The sequence below is a fragment of the Oryx dammah genome, unplaced genomic scaffold (assembly GCF_014754425.2).
Source record: "Oryx dammah isolate SB20612 unplaced genomic scaffold, SCBI_Odam_1.1 HiC_scaffold_25, whole genome shotgun sequence".
Classification (NCBI taxonomy): domain Eukaryota; kingdom Metazoa; phylum Chordata; class Mammalia; order Artiodactyla; family Bovidae; genus Oryx; species Oryx dammah.
Window position 1 is genome coordinate 35,969,421 of NW_024070209.1, and position 23,632 is coordinate 35,993,052.

At 35.9% G+C, this 23,632-nt stretch overlaps 1 protein-coding gene across 1 annotated transcript in view; it reads right to left on the reverse strand.

The window, feature by feature from the left end:
- Positions 1-23,632, reverse strand: part of PSME4 (proteasome activator subunit 4) — a 96,151-nt gene that overhangs the window by 56,652 nt on the left and 15,867 nt on the right. Inside the window, exons 2-8 of the mRNA XM_040224830.1 lie at positions 18,041-18,181; positions 16,558-16,674; positions 5,513-5,557; positions 3,646-3,795; positions 2,357-2,420; positions 1,555-1,629; positions 265-387 (exon numbers count right to left, since the gene is read on the reverse strand). Coding sequence (XP_040080764.1) covers positions 265-387; positions 1,555-1,629; positions 2,357-2,420; positions 3,646-3,795; positions 5,513-5,557; positions 16,558-16,674; positions 18,041-18,181 — 715 coding nt within the window. The remainder of the gene's footprint in view (positions 1-264; positions 388-1,554; positions 1,630-2,356; positions 2,421-3,645; positions 3,796-5,512; positions 5,558-16,557; positions 16,675-18,040; positions 18,182-23,632) is intronic.

The following is a 23,632-nucleotide window of genomic DNA, read 5'->3' on the forward strand; positions in this document are numbered from 1 at the left end:
ATACATTACAAAACGATCATTATAATCAAAACTCTGAACTTCTGACCCTTACTTTAAAGGTCCATTATTTAAGGAGATTTATAAATGGTACATTATGACTACATTCTGAGTCTGAGAAACATAAGTTTACTGCATCAGAAAATATCCAAGAATCAAATGACCAACTAAGCCACTAATTTAGACTTATGCGATTATGCAGAATTTCTGTATGGTTAACCCAAAATTTATAGGAACTACATTAAACAAACATAATGTACTACAAACCATCATGGCAGTGATCCATACTACAGCATGTCCTATATCATAAGCATTTGTTAAAAATCTTGGAACTAACACTTGACTGCTTCCCACTGGGAGGTTCAAGCTTCTCAGAATTCTTGTAAATACCTTTAAAAAGAAACAAAGAATTAAGGATAACTATTGACAAATAGCAAGTAATTCATTCATTAAATAACCTACGTGTTATATATTGGTGTTACGGTATATATTTTCATTTGATTAGTTTTTATGACATACTGTTTGGTAATTTGCTTTATTCCTTAGGAATTCATATAAATAACTGTATACCTTTTTAAAATGACACTCTGAGGTCACAGGCATGCAGTTTTGAAGCACTCAATACTCAGGTACCCCAAAACAGGCCACTGGCACATAGTGAAGCATAAAAAGGCAAACAGTAGGTAACTGTAGTTCAATGTGAAATATTTTGACTACATTCTGCCTCGCTAAATGCACACAAAATTATTCTTCCTATGTTTTCATTCCAAGCCAAGGATGCACAAAAATATTTTCTAGCTGATTTCTCTACAAAAATTTTAAGACTTGATTTTCCCCTAAGAATCTACATTTTAATCAGTCATGTAAGATCTTAACACAATTAGATTTATATTTAAAACATAATTAAATACGTCAAATATGGGGGCTAAAGGTGGGAGAAATTTACTTCTCCATCTTAGTTTCTATCGGCTGGCAACAGAGGAAGGCAGCACAAACAAAGGCAATCAGAGCATTTGCCTTCTGCTGCTCCCCAGCCCTGCTCTAGTGCCCATGGGCATGAGAACCAACCACAGCCCGACTACAGGCCTCCTGAAGTGCCACAGGTGATTCTCCTGCATGGGAAACACCACCCAAGATGCAGCATACCTAGAGACATGTTCCAGCTTTATTTACTCTCGGAAAGTACACAATGTGACTTTAAAAGTGGGGAATACTCTGGAAGAACTAACAATACAGTACAAAAAATTCACTGGAAGGGACCAATGTATGACACTTTGAATAATATTCTTAGTACTTCATAAATTACTCACTCTGAAACTTAAATTCATGCCCTGCATTGGTAAGACAAAGAAAATCAAACATTTATGATAGTTTGATATGATCTAATTACTTTCTGAAAATAAATGACCCATCCTTATAAATTACTTATGTTTTTACTAACAATCAAAGAATTTGATTGTTTCTGTGGTGCTAGAAATCAGCAACCACACACACTTCTCCTTAAAGATATAAAGATGATATCAGTGCTACTGTATTTGTTCAAATGTTCTTAATTACCTTTGGTACGTATGGATCCCAATCTATGTACCCTATATTATCTGTAGCCAATCGAGCAAAGAGATTTACTAGTTGCTGAAAGTAAACGAAAAAGAAAGACAGTTAAGTAAATACATTTGTTGTTTTTAGGGGGTCACAGTCACATCCTTTATCCATTTGTTCTTTTCAGAACAATCGTTACTGGCACAACTGAATTTAATATTTATATCTCAGTCTTTTCAAATCTCCAAATTTAGGTCCTGATTCTCGTCACCCATACAAAATCAAATGCAGTTGAAATGCTTATTTTTAAAAAAAGGAGATGACAAAGCATCATCCACAGTGCAAAAAACAGATAAAGAAGTTTTTAATCAAATACACGTAGAAAACATCCACCAGGTGTCCAGCACCATACAAATGGGGGGTACAACAGGGCCTTCCTCTTCATGAACTTCACAGTACATGCATATACTTCCAGATAGTGATAAAACCAAAATAAAGAAATATAAAGAAATGTCTAATTCTCTTAGAATACAGCAAATACAATTCTAAAAAACTGATTACAACATCACTAATAGCCAATTTTAAGGAAATGAGAAGGGGACAACAAAGGATGAGATGGTTGGATGGCATCACCAACTCAATGGACATGAGCTTCAGCAAGCTCTGGGAGTTGGTGATGGGACAGAGAAGCCTGGCATGCTGCAGTCCATGGGGTCGCAGAGTCAGACACGACTGAGAGACCGAACTGAAGTTACTTATCAAATGATCTAATAGTTACTTCCAAACTAAAATGTATATAAGAAAACAATGGGATACTCACCCCCTCCCACTGTGGGAGATTTTGCACTGAAACCCAAAGGCCAATTAATTCATCAAACCAAAGTCTGAAGAAGAAAAATGTTATGAATAGCAAGTGATTTACAGAAAGTGGTTTAAAGCCAGATATCCTTTGTATTTTTTTAAATCTATTATTCTTACCAATACTACACAATCTAGAAAAAATAACACTGAAAGTTACAAACTTAATGGAACAAAAGATTACTTTTGTCTGAATATTCCCTTTTCAATTTATTTAAGCTAAAAAGAACAATCTCATCAAATTTCTACTTCATTGCTAAATAACTGTCTATCCCTATCTAACACTGTTAAGCTTCTCCTTCCTCTCCATGCCTTTCTCCTTTAATGCTTACCTTTCACTACCTGTTCCTGCAACTCTCCCTTACTCTCTTTTCTTTAATAGGCCAACTAGTAATTACACCATTAACTGGCACTACAGTAATAGTTCCATAAAAGAAATGAGTCACAAAGTGTTAGGAGCAATTAAATTAAAGTGGGAAAAAATATCTCAAAGTAAAGAAAGTGAAGAGAATACAGGGGCAAAAACACACTTGATTATTAACCAATTTTCACAAATGTCAAAGAAATTAAAAGTTTTTAGAAGTTTGTAATTAAAACTAAAATTTCATAAGTATATAGATAGATACAAAATTTCTGACTTGACAGATATAAAAGATGTGACGTCTCACTATAGAAAACATGCTGGGAGAGATGGTGGGAGGGCCAAGCATAATAACCCTCCCACCCATTATATACTGACATGTACTATTATCCTTCTAGCTTTTTTTTATACCTGTTCCTTTTTTCATAAAAGTACAATCCAAGTATTTTTCATTCTAGGGTTTATTATATACCTGCAGTTATGTGAGAGAGAGACCCAAGAAAAACTATACTTCTCTAAACTCTATGCAATGTAACATTTCCATCACTGCCTATTTATTGAAATTTTCAATTCCTTTTTTGCAGTTATCATTCTTTCTCTCCCAATATCTTTGAAAGCTCACATCTTATGTGGCTTGATATATAAATGCCTTACTTTCTCTTTATTTGCAAACTGATATTTAATTGTTTTACCTTTCACACACACTTCAAGTGTAAGAAACATAATGCTTGAGTTGGTAATTTCTTTTTTACTTATTACTGTACTAGTTTGCCTATATACATACATACATATATGTATATGTGTATGTGTGCATATATACATATAGGCATTCCCTACTGTATACTAGAATCTATTGATACATACACACACACACACATATATACACTTACTTAAAACCTTTATGATGAAGTTCTGGAGGAAGGGAGGTAGGAAGAAATATTTCAAAATAAGTGATGGCCTTTTGCATTGTTACATCAAAAGGACACATTAAAGGCCGCCATTCTTCTAGCATCTCAGCTGTGGCATCTGCTGGAAAATACCTAGTAAAAAAGAAAGTTTTCATGTATCTGATCATTGACTAAAAGCTCTACATCATTATATGACTGACAAGAAGGGAGGAGAAGGGGAATGTACTCATAAGATAATATCACACACTACCAATGTCAAGTTAGCTGACAAGAAACACACATTTTTACAATTCTAAAATAAACAGCCTGTCACACTTAAGTTAGATAAGGTAAATTTTCTTCTTGTTTTTGGACCTGGAAAAATGCTATGAAGCTGATAAATCTCAGATAAAACACAAAGTCATTCAAGTCACCTACAAACTTAAAACATGATTGCTGTTATTTTTTCCTTCCTGTGTGCTGTATAATAGCAATAGAAAAAAAAAATCCTGTCACAGGGAACCCAGTCTATACAAGAAACAGATAATCAGCAAAGTGAGAAAGAATATCAGCCCAGGAACCTCTTGGCACCTAGGGAACAAACCATTTACCCTCAGTAGACCCTGAGTTCTCCTGCGTATAAGAAACGACTGAGCTAGATGATCTGGTCCTACAGGCTCTAACATTCTAAGATATGGGTAGGAGCATCGCTGGGGCATGGAAGATTCAGAAAAATAAAAGCAGAAGTGTATAGACAAACACAAAATGAAGACAAGCAGATAACGAGGACCCATTATCCATTTGAGTACGGAATGGATACCCAAATGGGGAGGCAACTGGGGTTTAAAATAATGACAAGCATATTAAAATTTCTGATTTGAATATGGGCCAAACAAGGAAACCCTTTCAAATACACTTGGAAGTTTGGCCTATACATCATATTATTAGTCTCATTATATCTTTATATCTCTGTGTTACTAGAATCACACTTCACTGCCTATCTTCAAGGATCTTATACACTGAATCCTCTTCCTAATTTTTCATAGTCAACTGTCAGCCGAGTAATCCAGAATAAAAGCTTGGCATTCTACAAATTATCTAAGAACCTAAAACCCAGTAAATACCTCAGTGATGATCAAACTTCACAAAATGACAATGTTCACTAGTAGCTTATTGAATAACTTAGGTTGGCTGTTAAGCTTCTTAAAAAGGAGACATTCTATATCTTGAAAATACATTTGTTCAAGACTGACTAGTATAGTAGGTCAGCAACAATATCTGATCTATAAACTAATTTCAACTCTTATAATAAGCATATGATAAATTTCCATTCAAAAGAATTCGCTGCATTCATAGCAGAAGTATGTCTTAGAACAGCCTGATAAATAAGAATGAAAAAATAGTTCAAGACCATACATCTAGACTTTCTAAATTCTATCCACATTTATCTTTAAAACATCAGAATATGGGATATTCAAAGTCAAACAGTCTACCGAAATGGAAAAAAAAAACATATGGGCCACCTTATTATTCATTTTTATATAATACCTACAAGGCTCATTTTGGAAAATAATTTTGACTTGAATAACAATACTCTAGGGATATCTTTCAAATGAAGTCCGTTATACACACATTATTGCATTCTTACTTTCTAATGGGTGACTGACACCCACACCACTTAAACCTTTCTGAATTTATAAATGAAATCTGAAAAGTTCAGTTCAAGAGTTGGAAATAATATTGCACTCAGTGACTAACATCACAATGTCAGACACTATATATATCTTTAATCTCCTTTTCAAGGCATACTAAAGATGGGGAAAAGTCCACAGAAACAATAAGAAGATTTATAAATTGAGAAGGTACTTACGGTCGGCAGCTCTTCACGAGTGTTTTAAGAACATTTTCTACAGAACTGGGGGGGAAAAGCCATTTGGTAAATTAGGTTAGTATATTTTAAGAACAGATATAATTCAATTAATAAATATCTCTAAGATACACAGTTAGGTATTACCTGTGTACATGCAATAACTAATCCTTCTCTTTCATACACATAAAAGTCTAGTGAAGTGAAGTCGCTCAGTCGTGTCCGACTCTTTGCGAACCCATGGACTGTAGCCTACCAGGCTCCTCTGTCCATCGGATTTTCCAGACAATAGTACTGGAGTGGATTGCCATTTCCTTCTCCAGGGGATCTTCCTGACCCAGAGATCGAACCTGGGTCTCCCGCATTGTAGACAGACGCTTTACCATCTGAGCCACCAGGGAAGTCCCAAGATCCCTACCTAAATGCTGTAATCTACTCTTTCCTTTGTCTTCATTTTGTTCATTCTACACAATGAATGAAAGGGAAGAAAACTGGAAAAAGGGCAAATCATCTTCCATCTTTACAAAGCGGGCAACAATGACCATACTTATCAACACATCAAGAAGTATGCTCCAAGGCTTCAAACAAACAGCAAAGTCTAGAGTGCTGCTATCAGCAGCTGCTGGAGACTAGTTTTCTGTATCCTACCGGTGAGAGTTTAACAACCCTCCAAGGCACTGTATTGCCAGGAACAATTATCAAAATAACAACAGCCACCTTTTTGACCAGCTACTTAAAAAATTAGTTGATGAATATTGAAGGCTGTAATTTATTTTCCAACTTGAAGGTGGTTCAAGTGACTTTGAAAAAAACAAACTAAACAAAATAAACACTGGCATATGAACTTATAAATAACACTTCTATTTTAATGAAAAGTCTAGTGTGTACTAGTTTAAACACACATCACCAGAATGGAATACTTAAAATATTAACTAGGCCACAGTCAAAAGAAGGTCAAATACAAATCAACAAAACAAAGAGTGATTTCGAATTGGAATTTTAAAATATATGTGTGCCTACTTATAGTATGATGTATACAAGTAAAAATAAAGCTAGTCCCTACATCTCAAGAGAAAAAATTATGGGGGAAAGAGGTAACTTCCACCTGACACCTTCTCATTAAGCTTCTTGGAATTCTTAAGTCCAAAAGTCTAACCAACGTCTCTGAAAGCTTACGAACTAATCTTAAGAAATTCTTAAGGAAATTCTAAGGAATAACACAAACCAAACTCAGCACAAGTAATCAATGTAGTCTATAACCCAGGAGGAAAACTATTAACTTCATTACTTGAAGCAGTTAAGAATCTTCTTTAATTTCAAAAGTAAATATTTAGAACAAAATTAACTGAAGAGGAAACTGGGCTACAACTCATGATTTAATTCTAAATTAAAGACGACGACCATGTGGCTAGAGAGCCATCGTGGAGCATCTTCTGACTATCAAAGAGAGATATTAACTTCTCTCACAAAAAAACTCACCAATTCAGAAACAGCGTTTGATTGAGGGAACATCTAAGCTTGCCTAGTTTTTTGGTTTTTTTCTAAAAAAGGTGGGGAGAGTGGGGCAAACTTCTCTCCAACTACAATTACAACTCCCTGAAGACCACAACTATGATTTTTACTCCTGGGCATTTCTGAAGGGCTTATAACAAGGCTGTGTTCATTTACATATATACATATATTGCTAATATATTTATATATTTATTAATTTACAAAGGTCTATAAACCTTTTCTATCAGGGCTATAAATAAAAGCATGGATCTTTGGATCTTCTTTTAGTTTGGACTGAAGACCCCCACTGAGACACAAATTTTAGAACTCATAGATAAGATGTGAAGGTCCATCAGGTTACAAACAAAACGAGATCAATTTAAATATAGATTTTTTTTAAAAAGGTAATTCTAAAAAAAAAATTCTATAATGGTAAACATAATTAAAGGAGATAAGCAGAAGATCTATAATTCTACACTTCCTAATGTCTGTTTTTATGTTAACTTTACATTTATTTTTAACTATTTCTGTGGCAGTATTTCTATTTGATAGTACAACACAGAAAACCTGCTATGCTTACTGGTAACTTTTCCATTCTACCAACAAATTTTCATATAATATCAAAAATGATTCTAGAAAGCCAGTCACAAAAGGCTGCATAGCTATGCTTTCTCCAGTTCCCTTCACGCTTCAGAAGAACAGGTGGTTAACTGTAAGACTTGATAGCTGTCACTTCACTCGCTAGAGGAATGGGGTGTGTGGGAATGTGATTCAGTTCATCTACATGAAGTCAAATTCAACCCCTCCTTATACATAAGCCTGTGCCAATGGATTTATGCTCTTTATCCAGAAAAGGGTACAATCTCTCTAACCTGTGATATCTGTATAGTGACCTTTTGTGATTCTTGTAATCTCTCAAGATGAAGGGAACAATGTTTCTGTTTAAAAATAAAATAAAAGGTTAAGGCTAGATGCTACCAGATTATATTTCACTAATTTTTAGAGGGAGTGAATAATCACTTAAGTTTTCCCAACTGTTGGAAATTTCTAATGTTAAAGTGACAACAATTCAAAACACTTTATATTTCCAATCTCCTTAAAAACTAAAATTTTGTACTAATTTTGCTTTTACACTTGTTCTACTGCCTCTGAGTAGCTATTAATTTATATTTAGGAAATGGCATCAAAATAGGAAAGTCTTCCCCCAAATGCCACCCTATTTATCAGTGCAGAAAGTAAGTTCCTGTCCCAGTTCTTGAGCTCTTGTCCCAGTTTCAACAAATGACTCCGTGTGAATTTTCCTTTTAGGGAAGCAAGTTCCTTATGATTCCTTACATTAATAAAGTAAATGCCAAAGATGCAGCAGAGAAGCCTGAGGAAAGCCAAAAGCTTTGGCCTCCAGTTACTGAGATAGTGGACTTATATAAACCGGACAATGTTCATGTCGAAATCAAAGAAATGTACAGCAAATGATAGAGTCAAGACTAGAGTTGTATGGACTGCCCATGACCAGAACGTTCAGCTTCACTTCACAATTCTCGAGCTAAAAATTAACTTCAGGGTAATCACACTGGCTTTTTTATAAATGAACTCAGAAACTGTAACCCTGGTATATTCTATATACCTCTCCTTCAACTTCCCTGTAACTTAATACATCCATTGTTTCCTGGTTTCCTAAATCAAACAAATCTACCATCAGTTAGTCAAACACTAGCCATCTCAAAGCTAATCTTTTAAAATCTAACACTGCTCATTGGCAAGCAGTCATCTATCACAGCCACTTCACACAAAATTTTGTTGTTGTTCAGTCGCCAAGTCGTATCTGACTCTGTGACCCCATGACTGCAGCACACCAGGCCTCCCTGTTCATCACCATCTCTCAGAGTTTGCCTACGTTTATGTCCATTGAATCGGTGAAGTCATCCAACCATCTCATCATCTGCCCTCTTCTCCTTTCCTTAGTGTGCTGCCTAGATTTGTAACTTGTAATATGCTACTCCAATTAAGTGCGTGGGACACTATTTCATGACATAAAACCATGACCCAAAGATTCAAATGCTTCTTTTATGAAGTAAACAGTAAACAGCTCTTAAGTTGCTAGTATTAAGTTCGCAGCTGGTATTAAGTTCACAGATCTTCCCCAATTTTAATTTTTCTACTGAATAATAATTAACAAAACCCCTACAAATTGTTTCTCCAGTAGAAAGTAAGACAGATTAAGAGTAAAAAGGGTATTTTGCCCCTGAGGTGAAAAGAAAGGAGGACCAAGAGGGAAAGGAAGCAAAGGAGAAGGAAGAGGATGGGGCAGAGAAGACCAAGGGAAAGGAGAAGCAAGTTTATAATCCTTGCTCCAAACAATGGAACCAGCTTTTAAAATCATGTTGAAATGCACGGCATTCTAAGCAGTGGTTTCAGTAAAGACAAATACATAAGGCACAGGAGTTTAAGACTTGAAAGACAAACAGTTAACAAATGAAGCAACCTTTCACTTTTGATTACTAAAATAGTATTCTAAAAATAGTCATGAGCACATGCAGTCAGCTGACAGACCTGTTTCAAAATGTGTCAGAATACATCTAAGAGGAAAGTACTCAAAACAAAATACCAGTTCCAAAAGCATGCCATATTAAAGGGTTCTTTAAGAAAATTTTCTAAAATAAAATGTTTATAAAAAGTCACACTTGTATCCCTTGGTTATGAACACTTGCTATTCTACTGTATTATTTATAAATAGAATCTTTAGTGGAAAGTACGTTTTTAAATGTTCTCAGTGACCCCCCCATCTTAGAAATTCAGGGGACAGAGACTACCTGTGAGGAACAAAAAGTACTGTTATCTGGCTCTCCAAACAGTATCTCTAATATTGCTGCATAAGAACCAAGACCATTAGATTCCTCTGGTATTAAAAATCAAGGCAAATGTGATGAAGAAAAGTCCAAGAACCAAAGAATTCAAAAATCTTTCAAAGTCAACTGTTATATAACTTTATACAGTGTGACCTGAATGGAAATCCAGTAACAGGTTCTCCTTTCCAGAGAAGTAAAATATGATAATAACAGTAACAAGATTACAAGAAATGAGATACAATGAATAAAGAACTGTAGTCCTGAAAAACTGTTTTAAGTATAATTTTCTATCTTGTTTTTTAAACAGAAGACACATTAAGCTTCAAATTTTGTCCTACAGTGCAGCCTCTCACCAAGAAAGTGCCCCCTCAAAAGTAGTTCCCAGTATTCTTCCTGATTCCTTAAAACTGGAACAATAATCACCAGTTTTAAAAAGAGGCTGCATCAGCAGAGCTGTACTTCACAACGTACGCTCCTTTTAGTAGAAGCATACAGCCCGGTATGTAAGTACTTCAAGCCACTAGACCAATATAGCTCATCCTCCTGGAGCATCAACTTTAGTCAAGAGATACATAGGGAAGAAATTTTTACTTATGAAAACATGACTTAATAAGCTTAATAAAGATATGAATGTTTAAGATAAAATGTAAAAATTCCAAGAAATTCCTCATACCATACCTCTTAGGAAACCTCTCTGGGGAAAAGGTAGGAGGTATTAAGTGGACAGTCTGAGATGCACAGGAACAGGAGGAATATTGGTTTGGAAACTAAAGACCTGCATCTTACAGAATTAAAAACAGAAAAAAAGAAAGTGCTGGACTGGTGATAAGAAAACAGGAAGGGCTGATTAATGAGGCAGGAAACTTTAACTTGCATGGAAGCAAGAAAAGAGAAAACAAATCCGTAAGACTTTAACCACATGCAGGGAGCTTTCTGGAAATGTAAGGGACATTTTTGATTATCACAATTAGTAGGGAGGAGTCATTGAAACTTTAGTAATTAAAAGCCAGGTATACCAGATATCCAGCAATTCACGGAACAGCCAAACTCAACAAAAAATTATTATTGCAAGACTTTCAAATATCTCAATACATGGTCATATAGATTAAAACTTTTTGAACATAAAAGATAGCTGTTTTAACGTTAACTATTTTTCACAGTTTATTAATAGACACCGAATCTCTAGGAATACAACTAACAAATAAATTGAAGGAAGGCTGTATTTTGTTTTGCTGAAAATTTTACCTAAGGTTATTCATGATTTCTAAAGAAAAAAATTACAGCATAATGGCAATTCTGCTGCCACATCTGATTTGCCAAAACCAAATCCTTGAGCATATACAGATTTGCATATAAATACGTAAGTAATATTGATGATTGTTTTAGAACCAAGTATCATTAGCAGTTAGTGATACACAAAAAACAAGGATGTTACAGAACTTCATTAATAGTTTTGTTGTTGAAATGCTTCATTTTTTTTGGACTGTCATCCTTTCTGGGTAGGGCACAAAAGGCTATTCATGCTGTAAAAATTACACACTGACATTACTTACATTGGCAAAAGTCAACTGCACAAATTTTATATGGCTTCATATACTAATGTGTCTTTTCCTAATTCATCCTTTGCCTCTATTTCTTTCACATGTAATAATGTTCAAAACTAATGTTGGAAATACTAGTAACTATCCCACATAATTAAATAAAGAATTACTGTGACACTATGTTATAAATAGGGGCTTCGCTGGGGGTTCAGACTGTGAAGAATGTGCCTGCAATGTGAGAGAGCAGAGTTTGATCCCTGGATTGAGAAGATCCCCTGGAGAAGGGAATGACTACCCACTCTGGTATTCCTGCCTGGAGAATTCCGTGAACAAAGGAGCCTGGTGGGCTACAGTCTATGGGGTCACAAAGAGTCAGACATGACTGAGCAACTAACACTCTCACTTTTTCCCTGTTATAAATAAGGTCAGCTCACCTGCCAGAGTATCTTACTTCCTTTTTTCCCAGTCAATAGTCTGAAGTTAAAAGTTATTTCTCTCTCTCTTATCAGATGTATGATTTGTTATTCTGTACCCTAGTACTATATTTTATTTTAATGTCCACTAAAAATACTGCTCTTACGTTTTCTTGTACTTCTGATACAGACTGTGTTTTGACCTTTTTTACTTATAAATTCAAACTTACTCATTATAAATAGATGTAAAATCTGAATACCATACTGTTTTACAGTGTAATAGCGCATGCATGTTTGAAATACAGATTGCTTCAAATAAACTTTGTTGTTGTTCAGTTATTAAGTTGTGTCTGACTCTTTGCAACCCATGGATGTAGCACATTGGCTCCTCTGTCCTCCACTATCTCCCAGAGTTTGCTCAAATTCACGTCCATTGAGTCGGTGATGTTATTTAATCATCTTATTCTCTGCCACCCTCTTCTTTTGCTTTCAATCTTTCCCACCATCAGGGTCTTTTCCAATGAGTCGGCTCTTTGCATCAAGTAGCCAAAGTATTGGAGCTTCATCTTCAGCATCAGACCTTCCAAAGAATATTCAGGACTGATTTCCTTTAGGATTGACTGGTTTGATCTTTGCTGCTCAAGGGATTCTCAAGAGTCTTCTCCAGCACTACAATTCAAAAGCACAAATTTTTGACACTCAGCCTTTTTTATGATCCAACTCTCACATCTGTACATAACTACTGGAAAAATCACAGCTTTGACTAGATGGACCTTTATCAGCAAAGTAATGTCTCTGCTTCTTAACATGCTGTTTAGGTTTGTCATAGCTTTCTTTCCCAGGAGCATGTGTCTTTTAATTTCACGGCTGCAGTCACCATCTATAGTGACTTTGGAGTCAAAGAAAATAAAGTCTGTCATTGCTTCCACTTTTTCCCCTTCTATTTGCCATGAAGTGATGGGACAAGATGACATGATCTTCATTTTTCAAATGTTGAGATTCAAGCCAGCATTTTCACTCTACTCTTTCACCTTCATCAAGAGGCTCTTTAACTCTTCACTTTCTGCCATTAGAGTGGCATTACCTGCATATCTGAGGTTATTGGTATTTCTCCCAGCAATCATGATTCCAGCTTGTTCTTCATTCAGCCTGGCATTTGGTATGATATATTCTGCATGTAAGTTAAATAAGCAGGGTGACAATAGACAGCCTTTTTGTACTCCTCTCTCAATTTTGAACCAGTCAGTTGTTCTATGTCCAGTTCTATCTGTTGTTTCTTGACCTGCATACAGGTTTCACAGGAAGCCAGTAAGGTGGTCTGGTATTTACATCTCTTTAAGAATTTTCCACAGTTTGTTGTGATCCACACAAAGACTTTAGCATAGTCAATGAAGCAGAAGTAGATGTTTTTCTGGAACTCTCGCTTTTTTGATGATCCAACAGATGTTGACAATTGATCTCTAGTTCCTCTGCTTTTTCTAAATCTAGCTTATACATCTGGAAGTTCTTGGTTCACATACTGATACAGCCTAACTTGAAGGATTTTGAGCATAACCCTGCTAGTATGTGAAATGAGACTAACTGTACAGTAGTTTGACAATTTTTTGGCACTGCCCTTCTTTGGAACAAAAAATGACCTTTTCCAGTCCTATGGAGACTGCCAAGTTTTCCAAATTTGCTGACATAATGAGTGTAGCACCTTAACAGGATCATCTTTTAGGATTTTAAATGGCTCAGCTGGAATTTCATCACCTTCACTAGCTTTGTTCATAGTGATGCTTTCTAAGGCCCAATTGATTTTACACTCCAGGATGTTCGGCTCTAGGTGACTGACCATACCATCGTGGTTATTAGGGCCTTTGACTTTTTTGTATAGTTCTTCTGTGTGTTCTTGCCACCTCTTCTTCATCTCTTCTGTTTCTGTTAGGTCCTTACCTTTTCTTTCCTTTACCATGCCCATCCTTGTATGAAATGTTCCCTTGATATCTCCAAGTTTCTTGAAGATATCTCTAGTCTTTCCCATTCTATTGTTTTCCTTTATTTCCCTGCACTGTTCATTTAAGAAGGCCTTCTTATTTCTCCTTCCTAGTCTCTGGAACTCTGCATTCAATTGAGACATCTTTTCCTTTATTTCTTTTCCCACTATTTCTTTTTTGGTTAAAACATAATTTATATTTATTTTTGAGTGTAGAAAGGTCATGTTACTTATGAATTTCACTTTGGAATAGTTATCTATAGAATACAACAGGAGTTTCTGAGTCTATTTGAGTCAAGAGTCATGGCTTTAAAGCAAAAGATTTCGGCAAAGACTCGAGGTCTCTTCAAAATACCAAGAACAGTTAGGGTGAAACTTTTAAGGAAAAGTTTCCGTAACAGCAGGGATAATGTGAAGTTAAGGAAATAATTTGGTAATTAGTATCAAGATGAATGGGAAGAACTACAAACAATAATTAACAGTAACAGTTATAAGCTTTAACAAAATTCCAGGAAAACAGTGGCTGAAGAGGAAAGCCACAGGTATTCATGAATAACCATATAATACTTAAAAAAAAAAAAAAAATGGCTGCCTCTGGAAAGTTACACCTGTCAGGACAGGAGGTATGACACTTGGTTATAAAGAAGCAAGTAAAAGAACTACTGAAAAAGGAGAAATTGCTGGCGGAATTGCTTTCTCTCCCACATGATTTATCAAACACTTTCAGAGGTAGTCAAAAAATCAGCCAGGAAAATTTCAGAAAGATAACTGATTTGAACACAGATTAAAGGTTTCTGAAATCTTTGAAATGGTGATTCTAATCACAAGTTCAATGGGCTCATATTTTAAGGTCTAGTCCATCCAGTCTGTGCCACGCTCCCTCCAGCAGAAATAAAACTCAAAAGTAATCCTTCACGTTAAATTTTGGGTTTTCATAATAAATATTAGTAAAAACACATTTGGACATTTTACCATTTAGTTTTATGACAGGTTTTGCCATTTTTATCACTGAAATGGGTTTCTTTGTTTTAACACACAGAGTCTTCAGGAAATAAATGCCTTCTGACCATTATATTTGTTAGCACTGTCCAAAAACAGTTAGGGCCTAAGTTCACAGTTACCTATATTTATTTACTCTTTTCATTAAATCATTTCACTATTTACCTATGACCTGAATATCTTGTAGAGTGTGCCATTTGCCGTCATTTTCCAAATAAATTCACTTAAGACTGCTGACTTAAGTGAAGCCTAATAATTAAATGAACTGACCTGGGTACGCAAGTAAACATGTCTAGGACTGAGAGAAAAAAGACAGAAGTAAATGTTTAAAGACTAATTTATAAACGAGAGAAAGGAAAAATAATACAGGCATATAAAATGATGCTCTTCAGGAAATTAGTACATATATATATAACAAACTACTCTAGATAATAAAAGGAAATAGCTATTAAAAGTTGAAGAGAAGATTTCCTAAAAATAAACCTCAGTTACAAATTCAAGTCAAACATGCAAAGATTAAGAAATTAAAGGGGTAGATCACAACTGGACAAATTGTTAACAGGGAAAAATGACACTGTGCAGTCAAGTCTGAAATCACTATTATTCAAAAAAGGACAGATCATCACACTGTACTCTGTAAAGGTTCCAAATAAAACATAAAATGAGAGATCTGGAAGAGTCAGGATGTATGCACAAGAAGCCAAAAACACCCAGAGATTTATCATCTTGGAATGTCTAAACATTGCTAGGAAATTGTATAAACCAAGGAGCATATTTGACCGTCCTCTAAGAAGAGTCATTCACTGAAACTGATGCTTCTTTAACTGTAAGTATGTGTGCTCTGGGATGTGGGTCCCCCTGGAACAGGCAAAGCTCCTCTTTTTGAAGCATTCATTTTAGCTGAAGAATTAAAACACACGTGGATATACTATGAAGAATGCCAGATGTGCATTACTTTCAGTGACAAAAGACTAGACTTCAAACAAAAATCTCTAGTTTTCTTTGGCCAGTATGCTGATGAACTTTAGTTGTTAAGAGATACAGTGGTGGGAAATTCTTAACTGCAGTTTCAGATATAAGTTCAGTTCAGTTCAGTGGCTCAGTCATATCCAACTCTTTGCAATCCCATGGACTGCAGCACACCAGGCCTCCCTGTCCATCACCAACTCCCAGAGCTTATTCAAACTCAAGTCCATTGAGTCAGTGATGCCACCCAACCATTTCATTCTGTCATCCCCTTCTCTTCCCACCTCCAATCTGTCCCAGAATCAGGATCTTCTCCAATGAATCAGTTGTTCACATGAGGTGGCCAAAGTATTGGAGTTTCAGCTTCAGCATCAGTCCTTCCAATGAATATTCAGGACTGATCTCCTTTAGGATGGACTGGTTGGATCTCCTTGCAGTCCAAGGGACTCTCAAGAGTCTTCTCCAACACCACAGTTCAAAAGCATCAATTCTTTGGCACTCAGCTTTTTTTATAGTCCAACTCTCCAGCAGTCCATACATGACTACTGGTAAAACTACTGCTTTGACTAGACAGACCTTTGTTGGCAAAGTAATGTCTCTGCTTTTTAATATGCTGTCTAGGTTGGTCATACCTTTTCTTCCAAGGAGTGTCTTTTAATTTCAAGAGGGCAATAAATTGTTTTAGGAGTCAAGTTACATAGAAATGAGCATATTAAAATGTATATCTGCTTGCTTATCTCAAGTAATCCAACATTTCTCAACTAAAGTCAAGCCCCAAAAGTGCTCTCCCAAAAGTACTTTAAATGGAAATACTTACTTAGGGAACCAATTTAATCCCAGGTGTTCTGTCTTGGAATATAATATTCTTTCCACCATGTCATAAAGTGGTCGCCAAGGTAACTCCAAATCATCTCTTGAAAGAAGTTCCTTTTTCCTAATTAAAGAAAGAGTGTGCACATTACACACACTATACAGGGAAGGCAGTTGCTAAATGCTGCGGTCATCACAATGGGTTTTGCTTTCCGCCATCCTCAGCCGTTCGCTGGTAAAACACGTCAGTAGGAAGAACAACGCACAGGACTTTTGCTGCTGCTCAAACCTCAAAGGGCACCACATAAAAAGAGGCATTACACAGCCACTATGGAGAACAGTGTGGAGATTCCTTAAAAAACTGGAAACAGAACTGCCGTATGACCCAGCAATCTCACTGATGGGCATACACACCGAGGAAACCAGAACTGAAAGAGACACAGGTATCCCAAAGTTCATCACAGCACTGTTTACAATAGCTAGGACATGGAAGCAACCTAGATGTCCACTGGCAGACGAGTGGATAAGAAAGTTGCGGTACATAAACACAGTGGAATATTACTCAGCTATTAAAAAGAACGCCTTTGAATCAGTTCTAATGAGGTGGATGAAACTGGAGCCTATTATACAGAGTGAAGTAAGTCAGAAAGAAAAACACCAATACAGTATATTAATGCATATATAAGGAATTTAGAAAGATGGTAACAATGACCCTATATGTGAGACAGCAAAAGAGACACAGATATAAAGAACAGACTTTTGGACTCTGTGGCAGAAGGCGAGGGTGGGATGATTTGAGATAATAGCATTGAAATGTATAATATCGTATGTGAAATAGATCAGCAGTCCAAGTTTGTTGCATGAAACAGGGCACTCAAAGCTGGTGCACTGGGACAACGCTGAGGGGTGGGATGGGGAGGGAGGCAAGAGGGGGGTCAGGGTAGGGGACCTGAACCCTATAAGGACATGGACACCCATGGCTGATCCATGTCAATGCATGGCGAAAACCCCTACGATGCTGTAAAGTAATTAGCCTCCAATTAAATTAATTAACTAAAAAAACAAAAAAGAGGCATTACAGTTTGTGCCACCATTACTGTAGATGAGTTTCATACTTTCCCGTACTATCTATAGAGTACTCCCTGGTTTTGGAATTGTGCTGTGTGTCCAGGATAAGGAAAAGAATAAATGATCCCTGTCTTTGCAAGGATCTTACAACTTACATAAGGGAAGCTAATTAGTATAAATGAAACAATCAGACAACATATAGTTCACTGTGTGCTAGAGAAGAGAAGGCTTCATGGAGGAAAAAGAATTTTAATTAAAAGGTAAATTAACACATGTAGTTTAAACTTATGATAAAGTCTTCTGCAATCTTTCTCCAAAATGGTAACCTGGGACTTGGTCTTACCAAAGAACACTTGGCTCTCCTCATTCCCTAAAATCTTGAAGAAAAAAATCTTACCAGAAATTACAACAAATGGACTTACTTTAATAAGTTGATCAAGAGACGGGCAAATCCCTGCATCATGCTGATTTCCAGTTTTGGAATTGATACCAGCTCATATAATAACTTGATAAAAAGAACATGATCTTCTTTGCTAAATTTTCTCCCATAAAGTCGAATATATCTACAAGAGAAAAATTGATACAGACTTTAAAAATAAATATGGTGACATATGTTTGTTCATTGAGGCATTAGTCACATGCCCAAGGTGCAGAAGTAATATAAATGTCCATCAACAGATAGATATATGTGTGTGTGTACATAGACACATATGTATGTGTGTAGGAATATTATTCAGCCTTTAAGAAGAAAGCCATCATATGCTAAAACATAGATGCACCTTGAGGACATTATGCTAAGTGAAATAAGACATCAAAAAAAGTCAAATACTGGATGATTATCACTTATATGTAATATCTAAAGTAATCAAATTCACAGACACAGAATGTTGGTTGCCAGGGGCTGGGAAGGTAGAGATAAGGAGATAACAGGGTTTCAGTCATACAAGATGAAAAAGTCCTAGAGATCTGTGGCATAACAATGTACACACACTTAACAATACCACACAGTACACTTAAAAATTGTTAAGAGGGTAAATTTAAGAGCTAGCCACAATTAAAAACATGTATTGCTACACTTTAATTTCAAATGTCTTCGATGTTATTTTGTATCCACTCATCACTGTGCAGGAAAGATTTACGCTGGATTTTAACTGAGAGATTACCAAATAAGTATTTTATTGACAAGAAACCTCTAATGATAACTGAATTCTCATCAACCTTTAATGACCTGCAATCCCCTTCCTGGGCATGTATGCAGAGAAAAACATCATCTGAAAGGATACATGCAGTCCAGTGTTCATTGCAGCAACTTAAATGTTCATCAGCAGAGGAATGGATAAAGACGTGGCACATATACACAATGGAGTATCACTCAGCCATTAAAAAGGATGGAGTAACGCTGCTGCAGCAACACGGTGGACCTAGAGAGTCATCCTGAGGGAAGTCAGTCATTAAAAAGGATGGAGTAACACTGCTGCAGCAACACACTGGACCTAGAGAGCATCCTGAGGGAAGTCAGTCAGAGGAGAAATCGTGTATGACATCTCTTGTATGTGGGATTTCAAAAAAAAAAAAAAAAACTGATACAAATGAACTTATAAACAGAAAGACTCACAGACAAAAAAATGAACTTATGGTTGTGGGGAGGGGTAGGGATAGTCAGGGCCTTCGGGAAGGTCATGAACACATTGCTATATTCAAAATGCATAATCAAAGGACCTGCTGTATAAGCACGTGGAACTGTGCTCAAAGTTATCTGCCAGCCTAGACGGGAGTGGAGTTTGGGGGAGAATGGGTATATGTGTACGTATGGCTGAGTCCCTCTGCTGTTGACCTGAAACAACCACTACACTGTTGATTGACTATACCCCAATAGAAAATAAAGAGTTTAAAGTTTGGGAAAAAAAAATTCTAATGACCAATTATAACACTGCTGCTTTACTGTTGTATGGTCTTATGCCACAATAACCTGAAAAGAATCCCTCCGGACCTTTCCCTTATTAAACAATGCTCATTCAATAACAACCTATTTACGGACTTACTGAAACTAATTTAAAACACCATATCAAAACACAATAAAACAGAAGAAAAGAGTATAGACATAAAAGTTTACTGTTTTAACCACAAAATCTTTGATGCAGGCTTACTAAGAATCTGAAACAATACAGCAAATTATCTAATTTGAACTATTTGTTTCTAGACTCATAACTATAATAAAATTAAATTGCTACAAAAAGTATAGTTTTTAATCTCAAAATTGTATGTTTTCATTCTTTTTTATTAACTTTACAGACTCAATGTAATCAAAGGTATCAACTATAAGCAAAATGAAGGAAAAAGTGTCCCAAAAAGCAAGAATGACCATGGCATAGTTAAGGATTAACTACTTAGAAACCAAACTTAAACTTATAACTTTTACTGGATGCCTAAAATCATAAATTCCTTTCAGGAAGACTGTTCCACAGACAAATACACAAATCACAGAAAAGAGCATTAATATTCCTTATATGATCTTTAGCACTTTCCCGTTAACTATGATCAAATTAAACTCATGTTTAACTTCTAAAATGAGAATAATTGTTTTTCTTTTTCTAGAAAATCCTCAAAACTCTTGGTTCAGTAAAAGCACTCTTTATTTTCTCAGGCTGCTGCATATTTATTCAGCTCTTGTCTGTCCATCCAAGGTATAATCCCATGATCTCACCTTACTACTAGTCAATTAACCAGTATAGGGTGAGCAGCAACGAGACCAGAGATGTTGTTTTACCTTTCAGTGAATGTTTCTTAAGCACTTACGCCAGGGAAAGTAACTGGGCTAATGAAGACAATACACAAAGACCTTAAGCCCAGGGCTGCCAGAGGTACTTCAAACTGCTGAAAAGCATGGTACAAACTCCTGAAGTCTCCCTCAATTTCACTCTAAATTGAGGAGTAAAAGCTGCTGAAGCTGCTGCTGCTGCTGCTGCTGCTAAGTCACTTCAGTCGTGTCCGACTCTGTGCGACCCCACAGATGGCAGCCCACCAGGCTCCCCCGTCCCTGGGATTCTCCAGGCAAGAACACTGGAGTGAGTTCCCATTTCCTTCTCCAATGCATGAAAGTGAAAAGTGAAAGTGAAGTTGCTCATTCGTGTCCGACTCTTCGCAACCCAATGGACGGCAGCCCACCAGGCTCCTCCGTCCGTGGGATTTTCCAGGTAGGAGTACTGGAGTGGGGTGCCATTGCCTTCTCTGGGAGTAAAAGCTACAATCATTTAAATGCTACCTTCAAATGAAAACAAACCATAAGAAACAGCATTTATCTTAAAGATAAAACAGAATTTTCCAAAGAAACACTTCTTGTTTCCAGTGGCTGCCTCAGGCCTTGTCAGCGCTCCCAGTGCCCCTGTGGTCAGGCACTTACTCTCCCCTGTGGCCAAGATATTTCTGCGGAAAAACTGGAGAAACACTGCTCTAAACCATTGAAATAATCTACCTACAAGCACATCGCTTTTGCTGTAGTATATAAATTGTGTAAAAATAAAGGACATAAAATTCATAAACTCCAAAATTCAATACTATGAAGAGACCAACAGGGGAATCCTTAGAGGAGCTAGGACTGCCAACAAAACCAAAAACTTTAGGGGGATTACTCAGAAACTTATTTCCCCTGTTAACAGCAAATAGTTCTTCCCAACCAGAAAGTAATTCCTGTCTCAGCATTTCTCAAAACACAGCCCAAGAATGCTACTTCTGAAAAGCACAGAAGTACTAAAAGGAGAAAGTTAACTGGTCTTCATTAAAATCAGGAACTTCTATTCACAATTAAATACCATGAAAAGTGAAAGATATTTGGAATCAGATATTTGGAACACATATCTATCTGAAGCTGCTGCTGCTGCTGCTAAGTCACTTCAGTCGTGTCCGACTCTGTGCGACCTGATAAAGCACTCACTCAAACTGCATCAGAACTCCTACCAGTCAATAAGAAATAGCACAAACAAATTTTTTTTTTAATGGGCAAAAGACTCAGGTAGGCACTTCTGGAAAGCCAACATCCAGATGACTGACGAGCATGTGAAACGGCATTCAACATCATCACTCATCAGTAAATGCAAATTAAAACTACAATAGGGTACCACTTCACACCACCATACTGGCTGAAATTAAAAAGCTCACAATAACCAGTTTTGGTGAGAATAGGGCAAAACCAGTTTTTACAGCCACTCTGGAAAAACCTGACATCACCTCATAAATGTTCACTAGACATAAGACTGTTTAAAACGCACATTACTTAAAACGGTATGTGTTAATCACTCAGTTGTGTCCAACTCTTTGCAACCCCATGGATTGTACCTGCCAGGTTCCTCTGTCCATGGGATTCTCCAGGCAAGAATACTGGAGTGAGTTGCCATTCCCTTTCTCCAGGGAATCCTCCCAATCCAGGGATAGAACTCAAGTCTCCTGCATTGCAGGCAGATTTTTTACCATTTGAGCCACCAGGGAAGCCCAACAAAACTAGTGCATCAAAAATACTGGGAGTGGTAAATGCAATAAAGCTGCTTCTTTTTTCATTCTTGAAAAAGGAAATTTTAAAAAAATATTCAGAGTGGAGACCGAGAGTCGTCACTTAAAACTACTCTAGTTTTTTCTTTATATTTATTCAAAAATTCTACTTTAGTGTATTTAGAGACAGTCCATTCCCTTTTCCCAATTAATTTGCACATTAAATTTTAGGACTAAAAATTTCTATTAAAATACTTCAAAACCTTAATAACAGTCATGGTTGAATTTTCAAATAGGATATTTTCTTAAACTATCCAGAATATATAGATGATAAGTCATTAGGTTCCATCCTCCCACAGGAGGAAAAAACAGTAAAATACAGAAGCACTTTTCAACTGCTTCCTCCTCACAACCTTATAGTGTTATTAGTAAAACGCTTTACTTTTTAATCTCAAGTAAAGACAGTGGCATACCAGGAACAGTCACTATATAATCAAATGTACAATGCTGTCACGGCCTTTTCTACTATACATCCTGAAGATAAGTCTACTATGTATTTCTAGAAAATTTAAGTAAAGTATAATATTATACAGTACTATTGACATGAACTAAGAATTAGAGCTTAACTAGAGGCTAAAAATAATTGGTTTTCAATACAGGCTTTGTCATTCATCAATTATTTTTCTTCAAGGCAATCATTTGGTTTCTAAGGTTCTAAATATATCCACAAATAAAAGTAAAATTAACATCATTTCAAAGCAATATTAAGACTGTGTTATTATAAAATATATAAGACATTTGGCAAAGAAATTTAATCTTAAGTAAGTGCTTTACTTTGGGTAGTCCTACTTAAAAGACAAAAAATGAAACTTGAAATTTTAAAAGCCAGAATTTAAATACTGTCATTGAAAGTACTTAAAAGCATTTGTGGATGATTTAAAAAAAAAAAAAATCACATCCAGCAATACGCCCTAAATAAAAATTCAGAATATCAAAGTCAAAATACCAAAAATCTTTTCAATGCACATTTGCAATAATAAATATTTCCTGAAAAAAAACCCTAAAAGTCTGATAAAGGAATGATCTGTTAAATTGTGGTTTATGCCTTTAGACTACAGTGCAGTCATTTAAAATTGTTTTCAAAGAATTTTATGGACATCAAATGTAGTATCATATAAAATATCATGATACAAAACATTCACAATACGTAACTAAACAAAAGGAAACATTCATGCGTTAGGATTAAAAAATAAAGCAAACATTATAAAATATTACTTCTTGATGGTCAAACTGACTCATATTCTTCTGTATACCTCTGTTTAAGCAAACTGTTTTAAAGGAAACAGGCATTATCTATTACAATTAAAATTAACATGTAAAAATATTTCATATCACCTTCTGTTGTATAATGCTTATAACTAGGTAATTAATATTTCTGCATTTCTACTATTATCTTAATTAAAAAACCCTTTATCAAAGACTACTCAAGTCCCATTTAAAACAGCACAGGAGAGATTCCTTGGAGGTCCACT